At 46.9% G+C, this 19,368-nt stretch overlaps 1 protein-coding gene across 5 annotated transcripts in view; it reads left to right on the top strand.

Annotated features, from left to right (window-relative positions):
- Positions 1-19,368, top strand: part of LOC139757629 (uncharacterized) — a 529,494-nt gene that overhangs the window by 473,042 nt on the left and 37,084 nt on the right. For all 5 annotated transcript variants that reach the window (XM_071678288.1, XM_071678290.1, XM_071678292.1 and 2 more), the window contains 3 exons: positions 11,026-11,097; positions 12,109-12,251; positions 14,239-14,350. In XM_071678288.1, the coding sequence (XP_071534389.1) occupies positions 11,026-11,097; positions 12,109-12,251; positions 14,239-14,350 (327 nt within the window). The remainder of the gene's footprint in view (positions 1-11,025; positions 11,098-12,108; positions 12,252-14,238; positions 14,351-19,368) is intronic.

Raw genomic sequence — 19,368 nt, forward strand, 5'->3', positions numbered from 1 at the left:
CTTAAGGGTCATTCGCAAAGGCTTTTCCTTCGTGCTCACGGGGTCAGCAGTCATACAGTTGCATGTTCCTATACTTGTTAGGTATAACATGAATGGTATAATCTGTTGATATAATACATTAGAAAGTTCCGTGTTGTAGTCTGCGATTCAGCAGAAACAACACACGATTAATTATATTGTATTTATTCTAATGATTTGGTGCATTTTAATATCTGTGGCGTGAGAGGTTACATATCTGGATAACTGATGCCCAGCGTCAGCCCACGTACAGCTGACATAATGGGGAAAACAGAGGCGTAAAGTTGGTAACGAACGCTTGTCCTCAACTTTTCCCTTGCGTTAGCCGGGCTGGACCCCCGGCCGTTACTGAGGCTGCTCGATATGGCAACAGTTTCACGGCGGGGATGGTGTTGCCTCATGGTGGGTCGTTATTATTTTCCTCCTGGCGGAACTCCCGACTTTTTTTCTTAATGTTAAATGAACGTTTTTCTTGTCTCTGCGATTCTGGCCGGGTCACAGTGTTGTAGACGCTATGTTCGGGTATGTGGGATGCGTTGTTAGGTTGGTTTTCATGGTTGAACGTTATGTTTGGTTGTGGTAGACACGAGAATGTGGGATGAGAGCGGTATGTTGGTTATGCTGGACGAGACTTTAGTAGGTTTAGGTATGATGAATAGGGCTGGTATGTTGGAGTATGTTGGGTGAGGCTAAAGATTTCGGTAAATTGGGATGAGACGTGAGATTTGGTTATGTTGGATGGATGAGGTTTGTAAGCTATGTTGGCTGAAGACGCTAACATTTGGGTATGTTGGATGGATGAGGTTTTGTAAGCTATGTTGGCTGAAGACGCTAACATTTTTGTTTCTGACTTGAATTTCGAATGATGGATATACGAGGTTAGTTATGACCCTCAGGGGGTGTAAGGGTCAGGTGAACGACCAGATCATTTTACCCTAAGGGTCGTACCGTACCGTCATGGTCGAGGGTCGTCGTGGCCGTCGTGCTGAAAAGTCGAGAATATTGCCGTCGTGTTCAAGGGTTTAAGTCATGACAGATATGACCATGGTGTCTTAAGCCCAGGAAATGCGTTGGTAAAAAAAAGAAAAAAAAAACTGGTAGTGACTGGAATAGCGATAAGTAAGAGGTGCAGCTCGGCCTAGCGGACTGCCGAGGCTGGGGTCATAGCATTGTCTTGTCCCTGTGGCTTTGTGTGACGTAGGTGGGCACATGTGGCCAGTTGTTGATGTTAAAGACAATGCGTGACCAGCCGTGTGGCAACACTGGGAAGGAAGAGAGTCTTTATTGACTTGTTTTATGGAATGATGGATTGTCCTTGTAATATTCTCGTATGTGATGAGCTGTGTTTATATACTTCTCGTCACGGCGAGGCTTTCTTTGTATTTTTATCACTGATAACTTTTAGTTATTGGCAGTTGTCGATACTGCGAGATTGGTTTTGTAAAGTTAGCGTCCATGTGATGTCGTGTTTAACGTTTACTCACAGTTTGTGGTCTTTCCTAACTTTTCGCTATTATCATCATAATTTGTTTTTCTAAGAACAGGTTGTCTGTACCAAGTGTTGTCGTCATTATTTGATAAAATTCTGGACACAACATTAATGATATGCAGAGCTAGAAAGTCTTGAGGAGAGAGAGTGGTGGGCAGAGGTGACTGGATATAAACTACTTAGGGCTGTAAATAGGGAAGATATACTGATGAAAGGCACTAGATTCTGTATAAACTGCTGAGGCGGTACATACGGAGGGCTGAAGGTTATAATACTTTTTTTTTGTAACCACTTCTCATAATTTCTCTCTCCCGGAAGGGCAGAAGGCTTTTAATACAGTCTTTGTTTTGATAATAGTCTGTAATTTATTGTTTTTTGGCGAGGATTGGTCCAACATGCGACCCCGGGGTACCCTGAATGTGGTAGTGGTTGTGGTAGATAAATCTTCGTGTATTGTGGTAAATGTGGGTTGAGGAAGGTTGTAGGTGGGTAGATGTATGCGGGAGATTTTGCTCTGGGTTGGAAACGTGAGGCATATTATTATTATTATTATTATTATTATTATTATTATTATTATTATTATTTCAACAAAATATACCAGTTTGGTATCTAGTATACACGAACTTTGTAGTGGCTTCACATGTAGGCAATTCCGTAAAGTGTTTATCCTTGGTCCCGTGAGTTAGTTGTATGTAGATGATGTAGTAACGTTGATTGAAGATAATGATGTGACGTCAGTGGCTCAGTGGCCCAGAACTGCAAGTGAAGTCGATATGCTGTCATATGATTGGTGAGGAAGGGGAAAGCAAAGGCGTAGGAGAGCGAAGGTTAGAGTTGAGGATTACAATTGTAATGTGTAAATATGTAGGGCGGATTTCGTTGTATAGGAGTGTGTGGGTGGTTATACACACACACGCGCGCACACACACACACACACACACACAACGCATATATATATATATATATATATATATATATATATATATATATATATATATATATATATATATATATATTGTTGCCACTGTATGTGTGCCATCTAAATTATTTACTTCTATACGTGTATACTGACACACACACACACACACACACACACACACACACACACATACACACACAGAGGCTAAGGTGTGTGTGTGTGTGTGTGTGTGTGTGTGTGTTGGGCCTGAGTCCCGCTTACAGCTTCTCATTTGCAACCTGATCCTTGCCATACCAGGCCGGACAGAGAAGCCATTCAGGCCCTAGTGAACCCCAGAGCCGCTGGCTCCCTGCATGGCCAAGGTAGGAGAAATAGAAGAGAAGGACGTGTGTGTTAGGAGAGGCCAGGACTCGTCTGTCTGACTCAGGATCTTGAAAAAAAAAAAAAAGATTTTTGTGGAGGGAAGTGTGGGTGTTCGGTCGGTAGGGAAGGTTATAGGAATATAACTGTACTAATTAGGGTAGGTATTCCTGGGTCGGGAAGTGCGAGAAGCGGTCGAGTTATAACTGTTAACCTAACTCGTCCCTCTCGCACGTCGTCAGTACCAGAGTGTAACACGTTTGTGACCTCGGCTCATCCTACACCCATGATGTTAGCGGTTGACACATGTTCTGCCAGACACCTGCACCATTGTTGGTTTTATCGTGCCTCTGTCGCTTCTCCACGTCCACACCTGTCAAATTCCGATCCATGTCGCCCCACATCGCCTCTCGTCTCCTGCCCATGTCGCCTCCGCCTGTGCTTATCGCAGAAGCTGCACCAGGGCGTCCACGGCCATCACAACGTCCGGAACAGACTCTCTCCTCCTCCCTGTATATTTTCAGAGGCGATACACGGCTTGGGTTGATTGTGGACGTAGGCGTATGACGCTCTCAGGCCGAAATCATCGTACAAGTAGCCGCTGAGACTAGTGTTCCTAACGGTGTGAGCACCAGCAGTCCGCCTCATTGTGCCTCAGGCTGTCTTGAGGGAATTCTGTTCTTCATATACTTTGCCTGACTGCCGCCTTGTTTTGGGAATTGCGCTTCTGGGCGCAATATTTCTCCCACCTGTGCTTCAGGATGGCTGACTCTTACCTTTCTGAGGAGGAAAATTCTTGATTCTCACCTGGAAGCAAGAAAATGTGGGTACACGTGTAGACGTACAGGGCGCTTAGAAGGCACAGTTAAGCGGCTTCTTCTTGCACCGCTTCATCACTTTCTCGCGTCATTCAGATCAGGATCCTATGGACCCTAAAACATGGGCTTATTATGCTTCAGGAACCTTGCCAGCTTCACGCCCAAACGCCCCACTGATGGTAATCAAGCAAGGCCAAAGGAGAGATGGCAAAGCTTGGGAATATTATGGTGACATCACCTTTGAAAATGATATGGCGAGGCGGACGGGGTGTTTGTTGCGGACGCTGTGTATAGGCTGTGAGGACCTGCATCCTCCGCCCACCACAGCCCACACCCACACTGGGACGGGCGGCCGACCAGCCCTGTACAGTGACGTCATGGCAGGTTTTCTCATCATGGTCCAGGTGACGCTCCCCTCATAACCCCCCCCCCCCCCCCCACACACACACACAGCCACCTCCACTGTCTCTGCCTCACTCTCTCACATTGTCCCTTATTGTCTTGTCTCTCTACGACCTAATAGCTCTCTCCCCATGGGCCCCAATCTCTCTCTCTCTCTCTCTCTCTCTCTCTCTCTCTCTCTCTCTCTCTCTCTCTCTCTCTCTCTCTCTCTCTCATTTTCTATGCCACCAGCCTTCCCACCTCACTCCTTGTGGCTGTACCTGTGATTGCTCAGGGAAGTACGTCTTTACCCCTTAAGCACAGCGGGACGACCCCTCGAGCACGACGTTACGACCCTCTAACACGACTATACAACCCTTGGGTATTACGACACTACACCTCGTAGCATGACGGTACGACTCTTGGGTATGATGGCGTGACCTTTGACCTGACCCTATAGGTTCAGGTGTTGCAAGCCTTTCCCCCGGTGGATGAGATTAAAACTGCATGTCTGGGTGATGTGTTGTCTCTCAGTATTGATGAAACGTAAATTATTAGAATGGTGTTTCCTCACAGTATCGTAAAAAGGTGGGAGGTATATATACACGTCTACATCAGCTTGTAGCGGAGCAAGACGGGGAGACAGAGAAGCAATGATCGTCAGGCGTCGATCCTGGAAAATACAGGGACTAACGTGCAAGAAACTGGAAGATATTGTGCAAGATATGAGAGCAACATTGTGACTGGAGGAAGGTTGAAGGGGAAGGAGAAGGGGTCACTTCAGCTGGCGTGTTCCTTATGGTCGCCACGACCTCCTCTCCCCTCCCTCCCTCTCCATCCCTCCTCATCACCAAGACCTGAGCAAGACACCCTCCTCCTCCTCCTCCTCCTCGTCTCATGAGCAAGACCCGGCCCAGACCCTGTGTGTGTTGTGGGTCGTCCTTCACGCGCTCATTATGACCCAGTGTGGACGCGTCCTGTTCCCTGGGTCGGGGCTGTGGTGGGGTGTCCTATGCTATCGGCAGGATCAGATCCCACTCTGCTATGGAGGGTTCCTTACCCTTTGTGGTATTGGCCTTTGATGGCCGATGGAATCCCCCTCCTCCCTTCCAGTGGTGTGGGGTTTCCTCTTCGTGTCTTACAAGGTTTCTTTTTTTTTTTTTTCGTGTCGTATGGTGTGTTACGGGGCTTACCTTTTTTCCATGTCACAGTAACGTAAGAATGGCACCAGACCTGTTGGCCCCCATACCAGGCAGTTCCCCTCCCCACCCCTCCCCTCCACTCGCTCTCCTGTATCCTTTGAAACTGAAGCTCGAACACTGACGTAGCGATACAGTCTGTACTGAAACCTCACAATAGTTTTTTTTTTTTTAGCTGTTACTCTCCCATTTGACAATTTATTCCGTTCATCAACGACTCTGTTTGCCAGACCAGTGGGGTCCTTCATCCATATTGATTTTAAGTTTAAAACTTATTGCGAGTTCCTTCATGATTGGCCCATCGGAGCATTTTACTGTTGTCCTCTTTATTAAGCCTTCTGATCCACACCTATGTACACTCCCTTGTGATCCACACGTATGTACACTCCCTTCTGATCCACACGTATGTACACTCCCTTCTGATCCACACGCATGTACACTCCCTTCTGATCCACACGTATGTACACTCCCTTCTAATCCACGCCATGCTAGGCAGGCAGTACAGATGAATTCCCCATAGTGTCTCCTCGTATGAGAGATGTGTGATCCCAGGCATCGCTCGTACCACCCTGCCTGGTGTGTTGTCTGAAAGATGATGTTCGTCTTGTAACACGATGGACTGAAGTGATCTGCCTCATGAAGTTCAGGTCTCACAAGAGACATATATATAGATAAAGGGTTTCTTGCTTCTTACAGGGTTTCAGTATGGCATCTTGGGTTTCAGTAATGGTTTCTTAGGTGTCTTTTAAAGTCGTGGGTTTCAGTAAGGTATCCTAGACTTCTTTATTGTCAATGAGTTTCTGTGTATATTATGGGGGTTCTTGTGTGTTTTCTTGGCTGGGTTTGTTTACCATATCGTACCGGAACAAATTGTATTAGATTCGTCTCTGATTTATATAGCACTTCTAACAATCCAGCGGACTTTATTGGAATTACCGAAGGCATTTGAAATTTATATGAAACCTAATTGAAAATTTGAATTTCAGGCGTTGCTTCCTCGAGTAAAAACTGGCGATTTAATTTTCCATATATATACACTGGGCTCTAAACACCCGCCGAGATCTTGACGCAGGCAGAATTTAGATGGGAGGGCTTCTTGTGGGGTGTGGGGAGGTGGGGCTGGGGTGTAAGTGAACGGGGGAGAGCCGCCACAGGAGGGGGGAGCGCAGCATGTCTCACCCCAGGGGGTCAGGTCAGAGGTCATAGTTATCATGCGCAGGGGTCGCCCCGCCGGCGCGCCAATCATACCTCCTCCTTAGGGGCGTATTTATCTCATGTTTATCTCCTCCCAACCACCACTGTCTTCACCATACCCCCCCCCCCACCCTCTCTCTCTCTCTCTCTCTCTCTCTCTCTCTCTCTCTCTCTCTCTCTCTCTCTCTCTCTCTCTCTCTCTCTCTCTCTCTCTCTTCTTTTTGACCCTTTCCTCATGATTCTCATATTCCTTCCCGACGACCCCGTGTGTGTGTGTGTGTGTGTGTGTGTGTGTGTGTGTGTGTGTAGTTATATGTAGGCAGCTGTACGTGGGCTGGGGTTGTGTGGCCGTGGAGTCCCCTTCTCTTTATTATAATCTCTTCTGTCATACAATATCCTATCAACTCTGCGTGTGGTGTGCACACTGGCCATGTCTTCGGTGGCGGGTGTGTGTGTGTGTGTGTGTGTGTGTGTGTGTGTGTGTGTGTGTTGTGCTGAGCGCGAGACTGTCCTAAACGTGTGTAGAGTTAGGAGGAACCGACTTAAGAGTGCTGTAGACCACTCCAGTCTTAACAAGTGAGGTGAACCAGCTAAGATTAGATAGGAAATATCTTGGAAAACCTACTGAATGCAGCTGAATGGTTTTGTGTTCCGTGCTAAATGATATTTTCCCCGTGGGCTTACAAAAAGTCTTCTGTAAAGAAAAGGAATATTAGAATGCCAGTTGCAACACCGTTGTGTGAAGCACTTGACACTTGACATTCCATATTTTCAAGTGTAAACAATAAATAGTGTTAGATATCAGTGGTTCTCTCTGCTTTGTATTTACATGAAGCTGGTAACTGTTTCTGAATTGCCAGATTTTCGCAGATTAACCCCTTCCTAACCTTAGATTATATTGCACACAGACGTCGTAATCAGTTGGCGGAACCTGTGATTACCTTATCAATGTTAGATCGAGTAAACAGGAGGCTTATATTGGTAAACATTGACATAGGTAAGGCTGCTTGGCTGTGGGGGGGTCCGTGAAATTCCTGTTCCAGGGCCATTCTTCATTGCCTGGGTTTCCCTAGTGACCCGCCGCGTCTCCCCCGACCCAAGCGTAACCCCCTACTGCGCGCGCAGGCCGCGCGTGGCGGGTCGAGGCCGGAGTCGAGGGTGAAACGGATGTCTGGCGTAGAACAAGTGTAGGAAGAGGTGTTGCCGTGATGAGTCAGTAGATGTTGTTTTATTTTGCCTTCCTTTGACGGTGATTTATTCCGCTTGAGCACTACGATACGACCCTTAAGTACGACAACACGACCGTTTGAGCACGGCGTTACGACCAACGGGCACGGCGTTACGACCAACGGGCACGGCGTTACGACCAACGGGCACGGCGTTACGACCCGATACGCATGACTGTACCCCCCCCCACCCCTACCCCCGCCTCCTCGTCATGAACAAGCTGACCTTAAACTTGACTCGCGGGGGTTTAGGTCAGAGGTCAGGCCAATATACCGTGGGGTCGTAACGCCGTGTTGAAGGGTCACGGATGACGGGCACATCTTTGACCTCTCGCCAGGTCATCTCACCTGTAAGGTTCGGAGGCTCTGTAGTGGGTGATAACGAGCTGTTGACCCGTGTATAGCTCTGTGTAGGACGTAACTCTTAGATTTAGATGTGTGGCTCATAGTTATTATTATTATTATTATTATTATTATTATTATTATTATTATTATTATTATTGTTATTATTATTTTATTATTATTATTGTTTTATTATTATTATTATTATTTTATTATTATTATTATTATTATTATTATTATTATTATTATTGATATTATTATTACAGCTTTTCCGTTAACGATTTCATTTCGTAATTTCCTCTCATTAATAACTATGTTCATGGTTACCCATGTGTTCGACTATTCTTTATGTAGACCGCGAGCTGGGTCAAGATGGACGATACGTAAGTTTACCATGAAGCAGGTGTAAGTACCTGGCTAATTAATACATCGTAAGACAGGTTGGTTAATATACAGGTGGGTGAACCCACCCCACCAGAAAACGGGTTATGGCACTCGCCAGGTGACGAGTCCCGTGGAAGCTGAGGATTACGCCTGGTGTGTTTCACCTCTCTCTCTCTCTCTCTCTCTCTCTCTCTCTCTCTCTCTCTCTCTCTCTCTCTCTAGAACCAGTCGTGTTAGCCTTATCATCCCCCGAGACTGCCTACGTCAAGGATTGATCCAGCATTTTAAGTTTTATTACGGCGTCGCTGGCAATAATGCTTGGTGCTCTCGCGGCTCTGGTAACACTGGTCGGCAACACACACACACACACACACACACACACACACACACACACACACACACACACACACACACACACACACACACCGCAGGTCTTCGTGGTGTAATGGTTAGCGTTGCTGACCATGAGAGAGCAAATGCCTGTATGGATTCGAATCCTGGGTGCGGCATTGGGCCCACAACCGGCCCAGGTTTTCATCCTACCCTCGGGGCTGGTCGATGCATGAGCGCTTGGCTTAGTGGTGTGTGTGTGTGTGTGTGTGTGTGTTAAAACACGTAAGAGTAGAGTAATGTACACAAGTTGAAGGCAGAGCATCACTGTTGTAAAACTCTGGTCGTCACAGAGAGAAAGACTCGTTTTTTATAGTCATGAATTTCTCATTACCACACAGAACATGTGGTGTGGGTTGGCTACTGAAGAGGCTGTGTGGGTGGTGTTCTGGGTGCTCTCCCGCCCTCACCCCACATTATTCCCTGCTCCCACACCCACCCTCCCTCCCTCACCCCTCATGTGGGGTCCTGCAGGACCTGACCACGTAAGGGAGGGGCAGGGACTCGTGCCGAAGAAAACGGGCGTTGGACGTTAATTACTTTCAGACTTTTTCCTTGTTTTCTTTTTCTTTTGACCGTAGAAAATGATCTTTGGTTTGGCGAAAGAGATACAGATGACGAGTGAACATTGTATCGAAGAGTTTGTGCCCAGGAGAGAGAGAGAGAGAGAGAGAGAGAGAGAGAGAGAGAGAGAGAGAGAGAGAGAGAGAGAGAGAGAGAGAGCGGAAGACCCCGGTGGTTCCTGTATCCCGTGTGGTCAGGGGTGACGTGAGACCAATTTATAGCAAGTGCGTGGCGCGGGTGACAGTTGGAACGACCAGCGGACGACCCCCTGGGGTGAGGGCCTCGGTGAGAGGAAGGAGAGGGGTGGGGGGTGGGCTTGCTTGCCCCCGATGTCACCCCCCCCCCTCCTCCTCTCCCTTCCTCACTCCCCCTTGTGGGTGAGAGCCTAGGGAGGGAGGGGGAGGGGGGGTAAGGTCGAGTCAAACTCGGTGACTTCCTCCAGCCATGATGGCTTGCTTGGGTCAGGCGTCTGAGCATGCCAGGGTCATTACGGTGGGTCAGCCAGCGTCGAGATACAACGAAGTATTGAAGTACATTAATGAGGTTGTCGTGTTTGGAGACATTGCGTCTGATATGATGTTGAATTAATACCTGCGTGTGTATGTGTGTGTGTGTGTGTGGCCAGTTAAATCTGCTCGTATTATCATAGTTCAGGCACCTCGTTGTATTATGGTTGGGGTTCTTCTCCTCTTGGGAATATTTTTAGGCAAAATGAAGATGCGGGAAAATGATTTATAGTTATATGTTTCCTACCACTTTGTATATGGTCTTGTTGTGAAGATTATTATTAGCCCGGGGTATTGAAGTAGGGTATTGTTATAGTTATATCAGTATCCCAAGATTGTTATGGTGTGGAAGTTATGCTTGATGATTCAGAATATGATAAATGATGTACGTTAACAAGTTAGTAAAATTCTCACATTCTTTTTGAACTATTTCGTATCTTGGACATGTGGAAGAAAATGAGAATCCTCTTGCATGTGGAGGGCTAACTTATATAAAGTTGTAGTCGCGTTGTGTTGTGTAGTTACATTGTAATGATTTGTTTATGTGATTATTTATCACAGTGATATGATATTTATTTATTGAGACATACTTTATTCGTGAATGTACAATCTGTGGTGTTGTGTATGTAAGAAAATTGATAATGTGATTATGGGATAATGTAATTATTGATATTGAAGAGTTGTTATAGTATATAATTAGTCTTCATAATATCCAGTATAATTATCAATTGTCGTCCTCGTGGATCATACCATCAACCTTAAGGCTCATTCCATTATCCTCAAGGATCATTCCGTCAAGCGGTTCGGAATATGGATTAGGACGAACCCAAGGAAGCCATCTTCGGTGTACCCATATATCCACCTTGTACATATAAAGGACTTGGTTTTGATTTCCATGGGGTGGATACACTCTCCTAAATGAGTACCTTTGTACGTAGTGTTTGAGAGAGAGAGAGAGAGAGAGAGAGAGAGAGAGAGAGAGAGAGAGAGAGAGAGGAGTCAGGAGAAGTATAATTTACCGTAATTATTATGTAAAATATTGTTTACAGCGAGTCTCGCTGACGTTGTTATTTAGTGTAGGGTAATTATTACTGAGGATATGATTTCATTTTCAGTCATTATTGCGGAGAACAAGAGATTAGTTTACTGTAATTATTGTTGACGTGATTTAGTTTTAATGGCTGTTGTATACTGAGGGTCGACTGTACTAATACTGTGTCCTCTCCGACCTGCAGAATTGGAGGCGTTGGAGGCCTGCAAATGGCTGCGGGCGGCTGGCTTCCCTCAATATGCTCAGATGTATGAACGTAAGTATCAGTCCCTCTCCCTTGTGTGTGTGTGTGTGTGTGTGTGTGTGTGTGTGTGTATGTCACACTGTAAGTATGGCTGTTTTGTGTACGTCATAATGTATAACTTTGAACGCTTTACCATAAAATGGTGTCTGTATTCTTGCTCGAATGTTGTCGAATGATTTGGTATTCCGTGCCTGCTCGACAATACAATTACATTAGTGTCGGGTGAGCCATGTGTGTAGCTTACCAGATTACATTTACATTTACATGGTTCATAAATCTGTTTTTATCTCGTTCTGCCATTTTGTGCTCCAGGGGTCAAATTCCTATCATCATATGATCACTGTGTATCATTTAATTCAGGTCTCATTCTTGAAATATTAATTAAGCTTACATGCACATAAGACAAAGTATTTCTAGGGGTAGCCTAGGCGAAGGGTGTATGGCTAGGAGGTAAGGGTGCATGGCTAGGAGGTAAGGGTGCATGGCTAGGAGGTAAGGATGCATGGCTAGGAGGTAAGGGTGTATGGCTAGGAGGTAAGGATGCATGGCTAGGAGGTAAGGGTTCATACATGGCTAGGGAGTAAGGGTGCATACATGGCTAGGAGGTAAGGGTACATACACGGCTAGGAAATAAGGGTGCATGCATGGCTAGGAAGTAAGGATACTTGGCTAGGAGGTAAGGGTGCATGGCTAGGAGGTAAGGGTGCATGGCTAGGAGGTAAGGGTGCATGGCTAGGAGGTAAGGGTGCATGACTCGGAGGTAAGGGTTCATACATGGCTAGGAAGTAAGGGTGCATACATGGCTAGGAGGTAAGGGTACATACATGGCTAGGAAGTAAGGGTACATACATGGCTAGGAAGTAAGGGTGCATACATGGCTAGGAGGTAAGGGTACATACATGGCTAGGAAGTAAGGGTACATGGCTGGGGAGGTAAGGGTACATGACTGGGGAGGTAAGGGTGGAGGTTGATGATACAAGACGTAACCATAAGATGATGTTCCCTGCCTGCCTGGGCGTACAGAGCTGCAGTTCCCGTTGGACCTGGTGTGTGTGGAGCGGGACCACAGCTTCCTAGATGCCGACTCGCTACAAGCGCTCTTCAGGCGTCTCCGTGCCCTCAACCGCTGCGCCAAGATTCGTCTCGACTCCGCCAGGAAGAACAAGGTAAGGAGGAGGAGGAGGTCCTGTTGGGAAAAGGAAGATGAGGAGGGAAGCAGCGAACTGGAGTGAAAGGGTCGTAGGAGGGGAGGAAATAAATGGGAAAACAAACATGAATATGCCCTGGAAGTCCCATTTTTTCCCCCGCGTTTCGGTCAGTAGATCGGGAACTGAATTACTTCAGTCCATTGACAGCACGTCGACCCATGTATATCACATCGTTCCAATTCACTCTATCCCGTGCCGTATATTTAGTATTAACGAGATGGCCTTATGATTAGGGCACTAGACAAAGGGAAGGAGGAATATATAGATTCAGAATGAGAAATTGGCAGATTGAAGAAAATGAGAACATAGGTAGAGCTGCTGGAGAGAGAGAGAGAGAGAGAGAGAGAGAGAGAGAGAGAGAGAGAGAGAGAGAGAGAGAGAGGAATGTGCATGTATGTTGGCAGCAGGAGCCGCAGTACCTGTCGCTTGCGGTTCGTCCCTTTTTGGCCACAAGCTTGCAGGGGGGAAAGGGGGGGAGGTGGGGGTTATAGTACTTGTCAAGGTCCGGTGCCACACCTGGGGTGGCACACCCTGCTGAAAGTAGGGGGGGGGGGGCGGCGGGTGTAAGTGGGGTCGGGTGTAGAGCAGAGGTCAGTCATATTACCATCTGGTGTGGGGTTTTTTGGGGCACATGTGTTTGTTTTGTCTTCGTTTTCACCAGCAGTAGGTTTGTGGGTCGCATGGTTTCTTTGTTATTTCCATGTTTAAAGCAGGTGTGCTGGGTTTAAGGGACAGATGTGTTATTAGTTAAACCTGTTATGGGTTTATGGGACATGTTTTGATTTATTATTACCATGGATAAACCAGGTGTTGGTTTATTGGACATGTTTTATGCCGTTGTTAAAGTAGGTGTGGGTTTATGTTTTATTTTCACCAGTATTATACTAAGTGTGGGTTGACTGGTCAGATGTCTTGTTATTACCGTTAGTAAACCAGGGATGGGTTTATGGGTCGGATGTGTTATTATGGCTTGTTAAACCAGTGTTGGTCCTGCGGTCTTTGGTTAGTCTGTAATGCTTGAAGGCCTGTTTAGGTTAGGTTAGGGGACGTAACCTTCCGCCCGACTCCGTGAGAAGTGAGGCTGAATTGACTATTTGCTAGAGAGAGAGAGAGAGAGAGAGAGAGAGAGAGAGAGAGAGAGAGAGAGAGAGAGATGAACTGTTGTGTTAGGGAGAAAGCCTGGTGGCTGTGTTCATGATCAGATGCAAGAGTCAGACGTGAGAGAGAGAGGAGGGGGGTGTGTATGCTCTTGTGGGTTAACCCTGCTCACCAGGAGGTAGAGGGATGGCCTGGAGGACCCTGCCAAATTATTAGTACTCAGAGACTCCTCCCTCACAGCTGCAGGAACTGCTTGCGAGGGAAATGCCTTCGTGGCTTAATTAGAATCCACGGGTATCTTAAGGGAAGTAAACATGGCCGTTCTAATGACATGGAGTATCTTTTAGAAAAAAAGTTAGGAATTATCTGTTTGATGTGGAGCATCCTTTGAAATGGATAAGAGGTGTTAGGTGTTTTTACACAGTTCATTTGTTTTTGTTTTCTTGCGTCCTTGTCAGTCCATTTATCGCTACAATTAGTCGTGATCAATTATGTATTTGTTATTGTGATATTACTGTTACTTTTTTTTCTCTTTGCAGTTACATCCATTATATTATACCGTTGCCTCCATTATAATGCTGTCTCCTCCTGTATTATACTGTTGCCTCCATTATAATGCTGTCTCCTCCTGTATTATACTGTTGCCTCCATTACAATGCTGTCCTGTTTTATAATACTGTTTACTCCATTATTATACTGTCTCCTCCTTTATTATACTGTTTACTCCATTATTATACTGTCTCCTCCTTTATTATACCTTTGCCTCCACTATTATTTCTTTTATTTACATTTCTTTGCGTCCTGTTTCTCGTATGTGTTCGTTTTTCTTACCTTTCTCATGTTTCAGGCGGAGGAATCGGACGACGAGGAGCAACAGTGCGCCCTCTCTGGAAACTGGAAGTTCCAGCGGCACTCCAGGCGGTGGTCCAGGATCGTGCACGAGCGATCGCCCAGCACAGGTGAGGCTCCAGTACACGTAGAGTCACCCACCTCACTGGCGCAGGCAGCGAGGTGGGTAGAGTCGGCCCAGGCTACGTAGAGTAGTGTGGGACGGCGGGGAAGCAGAGTCGGGTTGGTGTCGGGAGATAACACGTTCACGAGGGTTCGGAACCCGCGACCAGATGTCACAGTGGGTTACACATTTTGGGCATTTTCTCTTGTGTCTTGTATTACAGCGGTGTTGACCAGGTGGTACAGTGGCTCTGGAAGTTCGGCTGTATCTCCTGTAATGGTAGATCAGTGTCGTTATAATGAGGCGTGTACGTACGTAACTTTCTAATTACCAGACATTACGCAGCCTCCGAAGCACGACGGTACGACCCCTGGAGCACGACGGTACGACCCATGGGTATACCTTGGCCTGGTTCGGAAACCACCGTGTGAAGGTCAGGTCAAGAGGTCAGGTCATCATCGTTGCTGGGAGTCGTCACGTCGTGCTGTTGATAGCGGTACAGTGGCCGTCATTGGGATAGTGTGTGGTATGGGTTGGTGCAGAGCCCGTGTGTGCCAGAGGATTAATATTCGCCATGGCCTGTATCGTGAGCGGGAGGGAGGAGGGGTAGAGAACAGATGTTGCGGGGGGGGTGTTGTCAACTGTGTTACTCAGAGCCCGTACCCAGGGTTGGTGGAGGACCCTGATCTTGCCAGTACCCACCAGTATGTGTGTGTGTGTAAATCTTACTTTCATTTTCCGTTGACCGACTTGCTGGTGAAGGGGGAGGGGGGGGGGTTCTCTCTCCTGCCACAGCAGTCGGCGCTGTGTGGCGAGTGCGCCAGGTGGTGGTCAAGGCCCGAGTGCGCCAGGTGGTGGTCAAGGCCCGAGTGCCACAGATGGTATGAGGGGGAGGGGAGGGGGGATCTGTCGGTGCATGTGTGTGGTAGGAGAGGCCCGTGCGTGCCGGAGGAGGGGGGGGGGAGGTTGTAACGAGCCACGTGAGCAGTCTTGCACGGGTTGTGGGAACGTACTGCGGGAGAGGCATGACCGCGGGTCGTACGACCGAGTAGATACGACAGTCCTCTCTACCCCCTGTCCTCTCTCTCTCTCTCTCTCTCTCTCTCTCTCTCTCTCTCTCTCTCTCTCTCTCTCTCCACCATTACCCTCCCATTTCATTCCCCAGACCCTTTTTTTCTTTTGCCCCCCCCCCCCCCACACACACTCCTCTGGCTTACATCTTCCTCTCCCACTCTGACACTCTCCCTCACTTCAAACGTTCTGTGTCTTCCCACAGTCCTCCTGTAACCCCCCCTTTCCCAAAGACCCCCCCCTCCTCCACCCCTCGCCCCTCCTCATTATGATACAAATGTTTCTCTGACCCATACTCCGTTTTCCTTGGCCCCCAACACATTTCTATCCTCACCCCCCGCACGTCCCTCTACATACCACTAGCTCCACTCTTGCTCGCCTCCTGCCCCATCCATCTCTTTAGTACCCAACCCATCACTCCAACACACACACACACACACACACACACACCTGCTCGACACCTGTGGTCCAACTTGGCAGATTTAAAACCAGCCGGTCGCTCGTGGCGTACCCATCCTCCGGGCTGTGTTGTGTGGCGCTGTGCCGCCGCAAACACTCAACACTGTAGGGCAGGTCGGAGAGGCGTGCGCACCATTCTGTACGGGGCCCAGCTTGACCAAGAGCTGCCTCGTATCGTACAGTTGATGGGGGATTCGACGGGGCAGATGGTTGAAGGAATGGCACTAAATACACATCGTAATCGAGACTAAAATCCAATGTGTGTGTCTTAATGTATATTAGATTTATATAGTTGATATCGGCTGAGTATCGTAGAGCCAGAAATGTGAAGCGTACGTCATGGAAAGTCGAGTGTAGCAACAGGAGTCACGGGTTTCCAGGGGGCGTGGAAGGGCGGCGTGTGTGAGTCACATCCAAGGGGAAGCGCAGACAACAAGGCGCGGCGGACGCGTGACGTATTGGGTGGTGTTCAGCCGCCCGTATCGCCTGCGGGTTGCCCGCGTTTTTTTTTTTTTTTTTTTTCCAGTCAACATTGTAATTAATTCGTGTCTTCGGTTGTGACGGCGTGTCCTCACACAAGTCGTGGTATGTGTGGACTTATTTATTTTAAAGGCGTTGTCAGTGAATGTGGAAGTAAAGTGTGTATTTATCGTAATATACATAAACACAAGGAATTTCAGTGATAGCCTGGTGGAAGCGTACTTGGCTCGCCATCACCCTTATCATGTGTGACGGGGTGGCGACGGGAATGGATGAAGGCAGCAAGTATGAATATGTCCATTTGTATATATGTATATGTCAGTGTATGTGTACGATGAAATGTATAGGTATGTATATGTGCGTGTGTGGGCGTGTATGTGGGTGTGTTGGGCCATTCTTTCGTCTATTTCCTTGCGCTACCTTGCTAACGCGGGAGACAGCGACAAAGTATAATAAAAAGAATTTTATATATATATATATATATATATATATATATATATATATATATATATATATATATATATATATATATATACTTTAGATTCATAATCAGTTGATGGACAGATTATATTTGTACGAAGAATAGGTAGTGGATGATGGAAATTATTGTGGGAATGGAAGAGCGTTGCTCATGTCAAGATCATGTTTCTTCAACAACATCAAAAGTATAGACGCAGAACATGAACACAATTTTGTGTTGTACATAGTGAACCCCCGCCTCCCATACCCCTCCCTTGTCGATAATGTTATGAGGTCACGCCGATTGACGTCAGGTCAATGTATTGGCCCATCAGTCTGACGTCATAAAATGTCTAGTGGCCACGGTAAAGAGCGTATTACGCAAATCCGACACTTATCATGAAGGATCGCAACTAAAGCATTACTACATTGTTGTATGAAGTATTAGTCTGTATATTTTATGATTAATTTCATCCGGTCTTAATTAATCACTCGATTATTCGAAGCGAATAAAGAAGAAGGCGGAGGAAGTCCGCTTACTGTTTACCAGTAAGTCATGTGACAGCGCAGTACGCATGACGTCATGCGTACAGCCTCGAGACATCTAATACGCCGTTTGTGGTGTGCCGCGCCTGCCACTGACCCCCCCCCCCCCACTAGTGTGTTGTACATGGTCAAGGATACGCGGCGTTGCGTAAGTTAATAATGCCTTGCGTTGCGTAGCGTCCAGTAGTAATCGTCGTTGCGTATGAAGGATGGGGGTGCCTGTGTTACGCACGGGAGTTTAGTACTGCGTTGCGTATGTAAAGCGTAGAGCCGTTCATGAAAGGGGGGGGGGGTAGTGTTGTAATACTCAGTGTTGCTTTGCTGTGGTACCTGAGTTGTTGATGGTACACCCTGCTAGACACAGCACAACACGCACATACCCTAGCCATACACTGTGGTAACACTCGACAGGTGGCAAACTACACCTTACAATGTCGGGTTGTGAAGTGTCTGTGTGTGTGTGTGTGTGTGTGTGTGTGTGTGTGTGTGTGTGTACCCTGGTTTATAAAGTCTCCTTGTTCCATTATCTTTAAAGATGAGAGAGAACAGTGTGTGATGAAGAGAAACGAGTGGGTACTGAGGCAGACGAAGGTTTGACCTGACCTAACCGGGGTTTGTCTTGCATAACATCAGCTGACCTGAGGTGACCTTGTCCAAGCTGAAGCCACAGTCGTCTTCATATTGTTGTTATTTTGACCTTCAAGATGGCTAATCTCGTCTGTATCGTTACTGGTTACTGGAAAGTGGAAAAAAGGTTAATTTAGCCATAATTTTGATTAGTACATGACTGTACGCAACGACCCGTGTGCACGGAGGTACGACCCCCGGGTATGATAGCGCGACGCTTGACCTGATTCATTAAGGGTCAGGTCAAAAGACACGCCATCACACGTAAGGGTCGTGCTCAAGGGTCGCACCGCCGTGCCCAAGGGTCGCACCGTCGTGCTCAAGGGTCGTACCCTCGTGCTCAAGGGTCGTACCGTCGTGCCCAAGGGTCGCACCGTCGTGCTCAAGGGTCGCACCGTCGCGCTCAAGGGTCGTACCCTCGTGCTCAAGGGTCGTACCCTCGTGCTCAAGGATCTGACAGAAAGTAGACAGATGTAAACATATATGAGTCAAGCAAGGGTCAGTACTGGCCATGTTACTCATACGTTCCCCGGCGTTACAGTCTAGTGAGCAGGTGGGGCAAGAGCGTGCTGTACACCACCACCCTGCTGACTCTTTTCTTATTAACGAGAAAGACTTTGGTCACCAGTTTCCTGAGTTGTAAATACTCTAGGATTTTAGAAGTTTAGAATCCTTTTTTTTGAGGATTTTTATTATATTCGAGTTGATTTAGTATTGATACGCCTGAGGGTAATTTACGCATTTATTATCATATATTTTTCGTGTATTAGAAATGTATTTTTCTTATTTCTATGAATATTTGATACTGAATATTCACAAAGGATTTTTTTCTTTCGTTGCCGAAGCATTCAAACGATAAGTTCTTCTTTCCAAAAGAATAAGAAATGCTAAAAAAAAATTCGACGAAGTTTGATAATTACGTGATGAGAAAGAAAACGGGTGTTAGAGTGGGCGGGAGTGCTTCGTTGCGGTTGTGACCAACCCCAAACATCCTGCCCTAGTAGCTTGTACTCAACCCCCCCCCCCTCCCCCCACGAGCCAGGGCAGAGCGAACCAGAGATGTTCCCAGTGTCACAAGGGCAGGCGTCGTGTCCGCGCCATGGAGCGGGTCTCCCTAAGTGTTAAAGTCTTGATTGTGTTGGTGTTATGAAGTTTTGCACAAACACACATACATACATACATACATACACACGCAGTAAACACCCTTCGTTTTAATAGAACCGGAACATAAATGTGAAACTTTCGTACATTGAGCAGTACGAGAGACAAGATTAAAGTGTACCACATCCTATTTCTGACATGTTTGTCTTCGGCCGTCAGTGGCGACCAAGAACATGTTGTACAGATGTTTGGAAAACGTTGTGCGTGTTGTGACGAAACTGT

Source organism: Panulirus ornatus, chromosome 27 (assembly GCF_036320965.1).
Source record: "Panulirus ornatus isolate Po-2019 chromosome 27, ASM3632096v1, whole genome shotgun sequence".
Taxonomy (NCBI): domain Eukaryota; kingdom Metazoa; phylum Arthropoda; class Malacostraca; order Decapoda; family Palinuridae; genus Panulirus; species Panulirus ornatus.